At 36.5% G+C, this 12,096-nt stretch overlaps 1 protein-coding gene and 1 long non-coding RNA gene across 2 annotated transcripts in view; one reads left to right on the top strand and one right to left on the bottom strand.

The window, feature by feature from the left end:
* The window catches only part of EIF3A (eukaryotic translation initiation factor 3 subunit A), a 38,009-nt gene that overhangs the window by 17,482 nt on the left and 8,431 nt on the right, over positions 1–12,096 (bottom strand). The window contains exons 5-13 of the mRNA XM_082486759.1: positions 11,571–11,770; positions 10,394–10,602; positions 9,151–9,322; positions 8,020–8,124; positions 7,312–7,410; positions 6,508–6,624; positions 5,185–5,370; positions 2,069–2,416; positions 1,414–1,518 (exon numbers count right to left, since the gene is read on the bottom strand). Coding sequence (XP_082342885.1) covers positions 1,414–1,518; positions 2,069–2,416; positions 5,185–5,370; positions 6,508–6,624; positions 7,312–7,410; positions 8,020–8,124; positions 9,151–9,322; positions 10,394–10,602; positions 11,571–11,770 — 1,541 coding nt within the window. The remainder of the gene's footprint in view (positions 1–1,413; positions 1,519–2,068; positions 2,417–5,184; positions 5,371–6,507; positions 6,625–7,311; positions 7,411–8,019; positions 8,125–9,150; positions 9,323–10,393; positions 10,603–11,570; positions 11,771–12,096) is intronic.
* Positions 3,407–4,351, top strand: LOC309674211. The gene is made up of 3 exons (XR_014269373.1): positions 3,407–3,469; positions 4,075–4,106; positions 4,207–4,351. It is a non-coding gene; the product is annotated as an uncharacterized lncRNA (long non-coding RNA).

Here is a 12,096-nt window from a genome sequence, read left to right as displayed (position 1 = left end):
ACGCAATGAAGCTTTTCATACCCAACAATGTACTTTGGAAAGAACTCCTGTGCATCTATGGTTCACAGCATGAACACACACCTTCTACCAACAAATAGTTCTGAATATGGCTCCTACTAGCTTCATTTGATGTTGCCTGGTTCACTTATCCCTTGCAGTGCAAGAACAACTGCTCCCCCTCATCCGCTGTTACAAGTACAGTCTTATAGACCCCTACCACATTCCTCTCTGCAGAAGTCTTTCAGACATAGGGGTGCTAATTTACACAGACTCTTCTCACGGAGAAGCCAATCCACATCATTGACAATTCTTGTTGGACTCCCCTCAAAATTCCAGTTCAACTTCATTCTTTTTGAGATACAGAGACTAGAAGTGCACACAGTGCTTGAGATGCAGAACCACCAAGTTCTCACTGCCAGCAATAATGTTCAGTTTGGAGCCCATCATTTAATATGTAAAGCTAAATATTGGGGGATTTTTTTCTGCTTTCCCTACACTATGTATTTTATATCTATGTGAACTGAACTTCATTCAAAGGCTCTTCCTTTTACCCCACAGCTGCTAAGTTTTCTTTGGTGAAGAACTTCGTAAAAAGCTTATCAGAAAACCCAAACACCAGCCAGACCACGCTTACTCATGTTTGTTTTGACAGTTTCAGACAATTCCAAGAAGCAGCCCTGGCTTACAATTCTTCTATAGAAGCTGTGTTGACCTTTCTGGGTAGATCACATTCACCCAGGTGACTACTACTGTTTAATTTTCTGCTACTTTGCCCAGTATGAGCATCAGGCTTGCAAGCCTGCAGCATAAAAGATCCTCATTGGAACCTTTTCATGTAACTTGCCAATTTCTAGTATCAAGCCAGTTTTAAGTGAACCGAATTTCCCACTGTATCACATAACCTCTGTTTCATTCTTGAATACTGTCAGAAGTCCTGGGTGAGTTTCACCTTGCCCAGGTTGTATATTTCTGTTTACTATGAGAACGTGTTCCTCACACTTTTATAGCCACCCAAGTTTCAGGCAGATCTTACTCTGCCATCTAGAAGGGCTCTAGCAGCGGAATTTCCTCTGTTTCAGTGAGGACTAATGCAACTAATTAAATCTAGCTTCTCTGTAATGGCCTCACCTTCTGTGAACATTTAATCTTCCCTGAATATTTTCCAAAACAGAAGTCTTCAAAACTAAGATTCAGTTCACATACAGCTTAGGGGTCCATTTTCAAATCAACTCCATTAATTAGAACAGATTTGTGCACTGATGCTAGGAGCTCAGTTGGTTTTTAACCCATTTACCATTTTTTAGTTTCATACAGTAACATTTTCAACACCTGTATTATACATGTATATAGGAGTTCACAATCACTAACTAAAGCACTATATAGACATGGTTTTGTACCCTTCCTGATTTGTACCTTTTTCTCCTGATTCTTCAGACGTTCCTGAAGTTCCTTCTTTTCTTTTTCAAGCTGCTCAACTTGTTTAGCCATAATGAAGTCAGGATCCAATTCTTCAAGATCCTACAACCAAGTAAAGTTATCAACACAAAATAAAGCAAATATTTTTTCTCTTACAAATGTGATTTGTTTTTTATTTATTTAAGCTTCTCCGCAGTTTTCCCCTTAACTTTTAAACTAATTTGCTTCAGAAACATTCTCAGTTTCTTTTCCTCTCTTCAGGGTAACTTGTATTTTATTTTTCAAAAACTCTCTAAAGCATTTGTATGTTGATTTTCAATTGAGACGCAGTCCAGATACAAAATGGACCTGCAGATCCAATTTTGTAGTATTTCAGATACTGTTCAAGCAACAAGGTGGGGGGGAACCAAACAGCTGGACTTAATTCTTCCAGATAAAAAAGGTCCTATCCAAACTCAGAATTAAGGTTTACTTACACTGTTGAGCAAATTAAATATTTAAGTGTAAAACTGTCTCATTTTTAAGAGAGGCTGTTTATAAGACCAGTTACAGTACAAAACTAGTAAAGAACATGAAATTCAGGCAGCCTAGTAATATAACACCAAAAGCATAAAAAAAAAAAAACTTAAAACTTCAGAAATAGGTTGTCTACCTCAATATCGATATCTTTAAATGCTTTGGCACCCAGTTCAGTCTTCTTAATCTGCTCCAAACGCTCACGAACAGTCTTCTTTTTGATTTGTTCATGCTCTTGCAGGATACGCTCCTTCTCTCTTTCCTTGGCCTCCTGGCGCAGTCTCTCTTCTTCAGCTTTCCGGACTTTTTGTAATTCTGCTTCACGTTGTTCTAGTTCTTCTTTTTCACGCTGAATGTTCAAACTTTCAAGGCGCTCTTTTCTTTCCTCTATAGTTTGACGACGTGCAAGAATACGCTGATGCTCCTTTCTTGAATTTTTTAGGAAGGCAGTGACTGCCAGCTGATGCTGTTCTTCTTTCTCTTGCTGAATTTAAATTAACGATAAGACAATGATGTAAGTAGCATCTCTTTAAAAAGGCAGAAAGCATAGCAAATGCTTCTTAAAGAAATCTCAAGGTTAGTTTTATTTTCCAAACTTGCCAACTGCATGGAAATAGAACTGTAATGGCAAACCTAATCACTCATCCAAGTGGCATAAAAAGGTAGTATCAACTGACTAGAACCACATGCAAACGGAGAAAGTTGTCTGCATCAGACAATATTCTGTGACACATCTTAGGTATGATATTTTCACACTTTTTTCTTTCCAAAAATATTGCACACCCTTATGTTAGTGATATTTAAGACTCCAACTGAAAGGGGGGTGAGGGGTCAATCTTGTTTATTTCTACATGTGTTAGCAAGTGTAGCACCACCCGTCCCGTGTTTCACCAAAGCTCCCTTGTTTTTAAAGTTTTGGTTTTTACCAAACACAGTAACATGAGAAAAATATCCTAATTGACATAAAGCACTATCTGTGAGATGATAAAATACTGATGATTGTCTCTCAACAATTTAGGTATAAAAGTTGTATATAAAAACCATTTTAATTAATAAAAAGCACTAAACTTCTAGACACTACCATACAGACTGCTCTCTTAAGTTCTTTAAGCACCCTTCTAACCACCCCACTGTTCTCCTCCAGAGTACCTACACAAGTTCTTTGTTGGGATTCATGCTGCACACATGAAGAGGTGTAATTGTGCCAGCTCAGGGAGCTGCCTGTTTTAATCAGTCCAGCAAGCAGCAAAACACTGCAGCCCAATCAGCTCACTACGCTCCCTCAGTCATGCTGCTCTTGAAATGTGAGCTAGCTCAGAGGTATTTTTAGTAATCTGTCACTTCTAGGGCATTCAACAAAACCACTGAAACAGCCATACTTTGTTGCAGATCTGCAAGTACTTAGAGATAAACAGAGGTGCCAGAAATAGAAAAATGAAAAGCTTTAGATGAATTTAACAATTTCGTGAATTACAACAAATTTGACAGAAATTAAGTTTTTAAGTACCCGGAAAAGCAAAAAGTCTTGATCGGAATAGTAAGGGAAAAAAGGACACTGACTTGTTTTGTAGCTTCTATAACCACACAGATCGATATTAACCCTGATACTGTACTCCAGTTTCACAAGTGTAATTACTAGCATTTATGTCTTATTCAGCTAATTGTACTAACATGTTAAGCATAAGACTATTTGTCATTTCTGTCTATGAATGTACAGCTAAGGCATGTTTTTTCTTTCAAACCAGCAATCCATCTGTCTAATACCAATCACTAATGAAATCTTTTTAGGGGAAGCCTACATGGAAATATTTTCATCTTCAACAGTACAAACCAGCTAATATATGTTCAAGCTAACATAACTAAGCTAGCATTAAGTGTCATGATATAGTCCTACTTTGTGTGTTTGTACTTTAAGAATATTACTTAGTATTTCAACACATATAAAGAATCTAACATGGAGATCTTGCTATCAGCCTTTTTTTCCATATGGAAAAATTATTTGATATGTTTGCTATGAAATCTTTCATAAGCATAAAGCAAAAGAAAAAATTACCACTGCTCTTTTAAGAGAAGTGAAGGTTTAACTTGCCACAACCAAAGCATGCTGGAAATCCGAGACTGATTTACACCTTGCACCTACAGGGCTCTGGAGAACCTGAAATGTGAGCTCATCGGTGAGTCCGACCTTGAAGCCAACAGCCCCAGCGAGGAGGACAGCGAGTGACAAGGACAGGTCAGTTCTTGAGTTGTGGGATCTTTTGCTCGTGTTTTTAGATTCCACTATGAAGTTACATTCCAGGTTCTTCACAACAGCAGTTTCTCCAGGAAGAATAAAGAAAGCAGGCTCTTGGATTTTCAAAAACGCATGAACATTTTAAACAAATCCTAGCTCTGTAGGCCCATCTATGGGTAAGTTATTATTTGATATATCCTAAACCTGATAAATGCAAAACTGGCAATTTAAACTCAGGCCTCTTGTGTGCATTTGGCATGATTTTAGTTATGACCAAACGCTAACTAGTTGGGTGCATTAAGAATGATTTCTCCTTCTTCACAAGCACAAATAGCTGACTATCACCAGCCTGAAAAAAAAGGAAATTAAAAGGTACATCTAATCTGAGAAAACACTTTCATTAAAATAAGCACTTTGGTGTAAAGTGTCGAGTTATTAGCTTACATTTCTACTTAATCCACAACCATATAAATGCAGCCCATCATTATTGTGAAATTAGATCAGTGATTTTACCACAATGCTCTGAAACAGACCAACACACTTCTGAAAATAAACAAATGTACAAGAGCACCAATCACTACCTACTCTAATCCTTGCCATGTCAAGCTAAATTAATCATTAGATAGCTCACTGCCTTCCTACATCAAGGAAAGGTAAAGCAAGTACAATCTCACAACTTCAAAACAAGCTTGTCTTGCTAAACATAAAATTTAGATAATTAGAACAGGTGAGTACGTAACAGATGCAGAAGGATACTTTGTCATTAATAAACACATTAATGCTACGCTACATTTGTATATATTAATACCTCAAGGATCAACTATTTGTTCTGAAGGGAGGGGACAGCAATAACAATATTGATTACCACTGCACTGAGAACAGATCACTGCAAGAAGCTGTTGATCAGACAAGTAAAAAAAATAACAAAAGGCTGCATAAGGGCAACAGATAAACATCACAACACACATGGGGGAATGTCAGAATTTGTCAACATTTCCAGAAGACTTAAAATGACTTACCAGTAAGTGAGGAGGCTTAATGACCGCAAGAGCCTTAGCCAGAGCTGAGGACATAGCAGTCAATTGATTTCTAATTTGCTCAGAAGGCATGCTTTGTAACTGAGGGCCTAGTGGAGCATCTTCTCTAGTACTGTAATTCAAATCTGAGCCAAAACTCAGTGTCCGAGTAGTATGATCAAGACGAACCTTTGGAAAAAAAAATAGGAAGAAAAAGGATTGTATTATTTATTAAATAATTTCTCTGTTGCTATGACCAACATAATTCAACAGAAGCTCTAAGCAGAAACTGGCTTTAAAAAAAAATTTTTTATCTACACCAGACTACGAGAAGTGCCAAATTAGAAGAAAAATAGCCCTGTGAATCAAAGTTTGTTTGATTTCCATGGTTTAAACAAAACACAAAAAAAAGACCAAAACAAAACACAAAAAAGCAACCAAACAAAACAAATCACTGGAAGTGACTGAAATTTCAATGATTCTATGAAACGAGCACTGTAAGACAAGTCATTCTTGCCTCCTTCTTCACATTAGCAATATGCGAAACAAGAATCCTGATTTTAATGCAGACAATTTCAATGCATCTAAAATATAACCTAAAGGTGTGTGTTAACAACCTAAATGAATTGACTCAGCTTTATCCGAAAACCTCAACAGATAATTACTAAGCAACCTCAACTAAAAGCTACTTGTATCTCATCACCAGCTTAAACACTGCATTACAGGCTGTCATTCTTTCACAGAATCACAGAATCATCAGAGTTGGAAGGGACCTCTAGAGATCATCTAGTCCAACTCCCCTGCTAAAGCAGGATTGCCTAGAGCACATTACTCAGGACTCAATACAGACAACTTTACCAACAATGCAACTGTCAACAGCAGCTGAAATACCTCAGACATCGGTGCACATCTCAGACATTGGTGTTTTGCTTCAATCACTTGGTTAGACAAAAACCAATGTCAGCACCTGCTAGCTCTTCGGTCTCGCGCAACTAATTCAGCACAGGCAGAAATTTGCATCCCTGTTTGTTAGAGTTGCTTCAGGATATTCTGGACTAAATAAGTGGGGCTCACAGGGCAAGTTTCAGCAAATCTTATTTTAACTTTTACTTCTACTGGACTTACATTAATGGTTGTTGACCTAAATCAAAAATACACACCAGAATACAAATACTCATCAGTTCTTTATATACTTGTCACATGCATCTTTTACTCATTTATCTTCATTGTCTTCCTTGGGTTCAATTGTGAACCAGTTAGTTTTCATCCAGTGTAATACACATGAATCCATACATCATTTCACAAAAGTCTTTTTACAGCACTTACCTGTAAGTCACAATGTCTGGCTGCATCAACGATATTACGTTCCAGCTGGAAAGCATCAACAAAAGGAACCAGGGTAGCCAGACGAGAAAATTCAATGCTTTGGTAAATCTGGGCCACCTGTACGTGAACAGAACCATTAGGTATTTTTCCCCATTAAAAAGAGATCAGAAATAAAAGGTGTTGTACAGGCTATAAAGCCAACTTACTAAATTGTCAACAAATAAATGTATACATACTAATACAACTGCAAATACTCTATCAGGATTTTACTGTATTCAAACTTAACCTAAGATTAAATGCTGTTTCTGAATGGCTTCTTTGTATGAAGGAGACTGGCAGCAGTAACTACATACAGCTATGCTGCTAATTAGCCTTCAATTATTTCTTTAGCACATCAGAAATAACACTGCTCGTCACTTGTAACGAAAGCAGGTCAATGAAATGTGCATTTTATAATACATCCAAACGCACAAAAAACTAAAAACAAAGCATCCCACCCACACCTTGCTCCAAAAAGTTTTAAGAAACAATGAATTAACTTAAATAAGAAATCATAGATCCATAATGAAAATCTAGGTAAGAAATTAGGCCACTGTATGCACCCACTATTAAGTATAGCTACTATGGCTGTACCTAAATGATGTACAAACCTGAAGTTATATACTGGAAAAAAGTATTTCAAAATCATCATTAGATGGAAAAAAAAAAAAATTATTTCATCTTGGCAGTTTCCAAGTTAATAGCTCTTTTAAAGCATTTTCTAACTTATGTATACTTATGAACTTACATTCTTTTTACTCATACCTGCTGCAGAAGGCGAAGAATGGTATTGTTTTGCAGGTGAGGAACATACAGCTGCAGTTCAGGTTCCTTTTCAGCTTGGTCTTTCACCCAGTTGAGAACCTATGAAAACTCTGAAAAGTTACTCTATCTGCATCAACCCTTAAAAACTTCAAAATGAAAAGTAGAGAGCATATTTCTTAAATACTTCTGATATACAGCTCATGAAAAAACACCACTTCTGCACAGATAATACGTTGTTTTACTGAAGTGTATTTTTTTATCTGAACACTTTTATTTATAAGGGATAGCTAACATTTTTGTATGAAGGCGACTGACAGTACTGGCAACATTTACCACACTGCTAATTTACCTTCAAGTTCTTTTTAGCACCTCAAATATCTTTGTTCCCACTATCAAAGAAAAAGAACACTATGTGCTTCATCAACTTCAGAATTTACATAACCTAATCAACAGCTCTCACATTACTTTACCTCCCAATACTCTACATTTTAATAGTAAAAAGTCAGTGTATTTTTCCACTTCCCACACAACCCACTTGCATGCATATGCAACTGCATGCACAAATTCTCTCATTTTTGCCTTTTTAAACAAAATTTAATTCAGTATCCTCTCCACCAAGACATTCTGATATGTTCCCAAAACTCTGCACCTTTACAGGGCCACTCTGAATAGCACCCTAGAGACCTGAATGAATTTTCATTACCTTACCTTGCTGACACGGCTACATAACTTAAGCGGGTGGAAGTCTACTTCAAGCCAATTGTAAAGTTCTTTCACTTCTGGAACAACATATTGCACTACGTTGAACCTTACCTACAGTCAACAAAAATAATTCCAAAGATTTCAAAATAAATGCAACAGTAACAAATATATATGCTTTAAGAATTTTATATTCAATAAATAGGCACCACATGTACCTTTTAATACAGGAGACTACTTATTTTTTATTATACCATTCTTAATTGCAGTGACAATAGCACTGCACCACACCACTTAACTGTATTTAAAAATGGAAAAGTAGACAAAAAAAACATATAAATAAGATAAATATTTAGACTACAGTACCACCCCTCAACTTATTAGCCATTTCTAAGACATAAGTCCTCCTACACACTTGTAGGCCCTTATCCAAACTGAAACCACACATCTCAGTTCCTGAGTAAGCTTCTGAAGCTTTAAATTGTGGTTTTAAGGCAAACTGGAGAGGTACCAGAAGAAGAATTAATGCAAATTGTAAGATGAACCTTGAATTTTTTTGGGCAAGCAGGCAAATGACTGCAAGAAATTCGAGCATCCTCTGAAAATACCTAATTTGTTTATGAATATCTGGGAAGGTCTGAAGACAGATATATCTAGCCTCCTGTTAAATTAAACTCACGTAAGTTTTCATAATCACTTCGGTCCTTATAGTCTGCTGTTTGATAGCTGACCCGTGCTTATACAAAATACATTTAAAGCAGAAAAATATACACTTGGTTCAGTTAATTACACACCTTAGAGTAAAGGGGAAAAAAACTGAAGTTCTAGCTCACAACCCTTTTCAGACCCCTCAAGAGCTTCAAAATGACATTTGTTGCTTTGGTGACATAAAGGACAATATTGAATCTGACTCTTTCATGCACACAAGCATTAAGGCTTCCCGTTATTGCCGCCATTTCCAAACAGCCCTTCTTGTGAAACTGAAATTTTAACACTATACCATAAGTCATAAAATTAACTATATAGCTGTTTTAACTTTTAAACTGCTTTCCCATAACTAAGCACAGTGCTCTAGAAGGAAAACAGTCCAAAAAGAGGACTCAGTGTTTAAAAGCTGCTCATCTGAACACCACTACCTACCATATCATTAATGAGACTGCCACGTGTAGGTGGGGCCTGAAGACCCAAGAGGGTTGCCAGACGTCGCTGTTTCTCAACAATGATGCCGTCCATATCCAGAAGGCGAGCAATATCAGTTCTCTCAGGAGTTATAGGAATTGACAGAGTGGCCAAAAGAACTCGAGTAGACATCCTGTTGACAAAGCGTAACCACAAAAGATAAACTGCAAGAGAACACTAATTAATTCCTTTTCATATACGTGCCAATTCAAGAGTAGGAATGAGTAGCATTCATGATGCAAAACTATGTAAAAAATGAGTAGCATTCATGATGCAAAACTATGTAAAAATACCACAGAAAAGACGCCAACTGTGCAGTAAGAGTACAGAATGCAATGTTCTTCAATAACCAGAGGAATGATTTTTAACATCTTTGAAAGATTTGAAACATCTTTTCATTACTTACATATGTGTTTATATACATATATACATTCACAGAAATCATAAAGAAACTTAAGCCACCTCTATAAATATCAAAATACTGTAAAATAATGAAAACAGCAGAAAGCAGCACCTTAAAAAAAAAACAAACTTATTTTAGCTGCAAATCCATACCAGTCATTTTGATTGCATTGATTTTTAAAATTTACTGGGCAAGTCAGATGTACCTTTTGATGTAATGATACAAATCACATTAAATATTTAAATTCTGACCTTAGTACCCAGATGAAAAGGAATATAAGAATTTCTATAGAGTATTTATTCCTACCAGATTCTGATTCTATAAAGGCTTGTACATGAACTTCAGAGGTTAATGCAGTCAATGATTCTGCATGCCTCAGAAGCCTTGCCAGTATCATACCTGTTACCAAAAAATTGAAGGCCATGTGGCTATACAGACTTTTGTATGTTAAGGACAAGTTTATACTACTTATAATGAAACCTTGCAAAGTAAATGCCACTACTCAGAAGACACAAAGGAAGCAAAACACAGATACTTATTAGCTTGCTTAGCTTCCCTGTCAGTAACAGAGAAGGAAGGTTAACTAAGGTGATCCTGATGTTTACATTAATTTACACTGCAGCATTGTAAAATAGCCTTCTTGCTCCCGGTTTCTTTTGAGGCAATTAGTACTGGCCACTTTAAGCAGAGCTGCTCATAGCCATACACATCATCTGCTTCTTTTGGGGTACAATTCAGTTTACTTTTGAGCCTATGGGGTTAAAAATAGAATCTAAGATCACATTAAATATAATTCCCCACCTTTGCATCTCCTCTTGTGTGAGGTTCTTTCGCATTTCTCTTGATAAGTGATAAAGTCGGTGAAGTGTGGATGCATGAAAAAGAGCATTTCCTGATTTCCAGAAGACAGTTGAAACTTTGTGATAGTAATTTGCCATCAGTTGTGGTTTGGGTGGTTTCTTAGACAATGCAAATAGCCCATGAATATCCTCCACTGCTTTGAAAGCTTCCTAAAAAAACCAAAACAAACAAACAAAAAAAAACCCACAAATACATTACTTTTAGGAAGTTTTTTGCAACACCCAAAAAAAAGGGAGGGAAATATATATCCACTAAAGGTTGTAAGACTATAATATATTTAATACCACTGAAAGCTGTGATATTCAGTTTTGCCAGCTACATGAAATTAAATACCTAACAAATAATTTGGAGATACTGCAAATCCATTAATTATCTGCTTAGAATCTGGTAGTTAATAATTAGTTCATGTAATTTTCTGAAAACTGGTTTCTTTACTATTATACCAATTCTACTTTTATGGTTTCACCATTTTTCATAAAAATAATTTTTGTTATCAAAAATGGGTATAGTTGCTCTATAAATGCATACAATCTCGGAAATGCCTTGCATGTAATTACTTACATACCTAAGAAGGAAACAACACAGAGAACATTCTCCAAATTCAGAGTCAAAAAAATGACAACCTTGGCTTTTTAAGAAATTTGACATTAGAAAGTTGGAAAAGCAAAGCACCTCTTTGAAAACTTTGCTTTGATAGTGCCTTCACTGGCTAGACACTAACATAATTCAACCAGCGATGCCAGCGCCCCAGCCTAATAGCAGGCTTTAACGCTTACCAACCGCTTTCCAGTGATCTAGTTCATGAGAATGCAAGATGGCAGAAGTGAAGGTGTGATCATCAACTTCTCGTTTTCACAACTCAAAATTACTTCAGCCACTTTACCATTAACTACTACCAGAAGCTTGGTTTGAAATGCTATACAAAAGCAGCAATCCCAAGAACATCAGACAAAGTATTCAATATGCACATAATAGCACATTCTAGATATTAAAACTTTATTCTTTAGCTATTATCCTGTCTTTACCTTGGAGCATATACCATGAAACATAATCTGCGTGGAACAGATTCTGGAAAGGCTGAAGACTACAGTGGGATTACAGGAGCCCTACTGCATACCTGCCACAGCTCCATGCTAATAGCACTGTCAAGCTGCACAAGCCTGGTCTCCAGGTGCATTGACTGACTGTCAGGATTGTTGAGGTTGATTGCTGTGCTTTGGTTATGATGACGCTGGATCTGCCCCAAATGCATTCGCAGGTTATCACAGAGTTTACGGAACTCGGCTTTACGCGTGTACTGCAGGCAGAACTTAAAAGCTGCAAAAATGAACAATATAAATTAAGAATGCTCACTAATTGTGACTTCACTGTATTTCTAAATGGGATTCAAATATGTAAATCACCACGTTTAAAGAATCTTCATTTACAGTCCAAAGACATATCAAACAAATGCAATCTGTCACACATAATGAATAAGTGAAGATGCAGAGCACTTCCATCTTGACCTCAAAAAATGAAAATGCTTTTACACAGTTAAGCTTAAGGAGCAAAGGAAGTACTTTGACTCTAAAAATGTTCCAATTTAAGCAGTGACTCTAGCTTTTATTTGAACTAGGTGCAAATAAAATTTTGTGAATGGCATG

Source organism: Vanellus vanellus (genome assembly GCF_965231255.1).
Source record: "Vanellus vanellus genome assembly, chromosome: 7".
Classification (NCBI taxonomy): Eukaryota; Metazoa; Chordata; class Aves; order Charadriiformes; family Charadriidae; genus Vanellus; species Vanellus vanellus.
The sequence above is the reverse complement of the archived record's forward strand: the minus strand, read 5'-3'. Positions and strand labels throughout refer to the sequence as shown.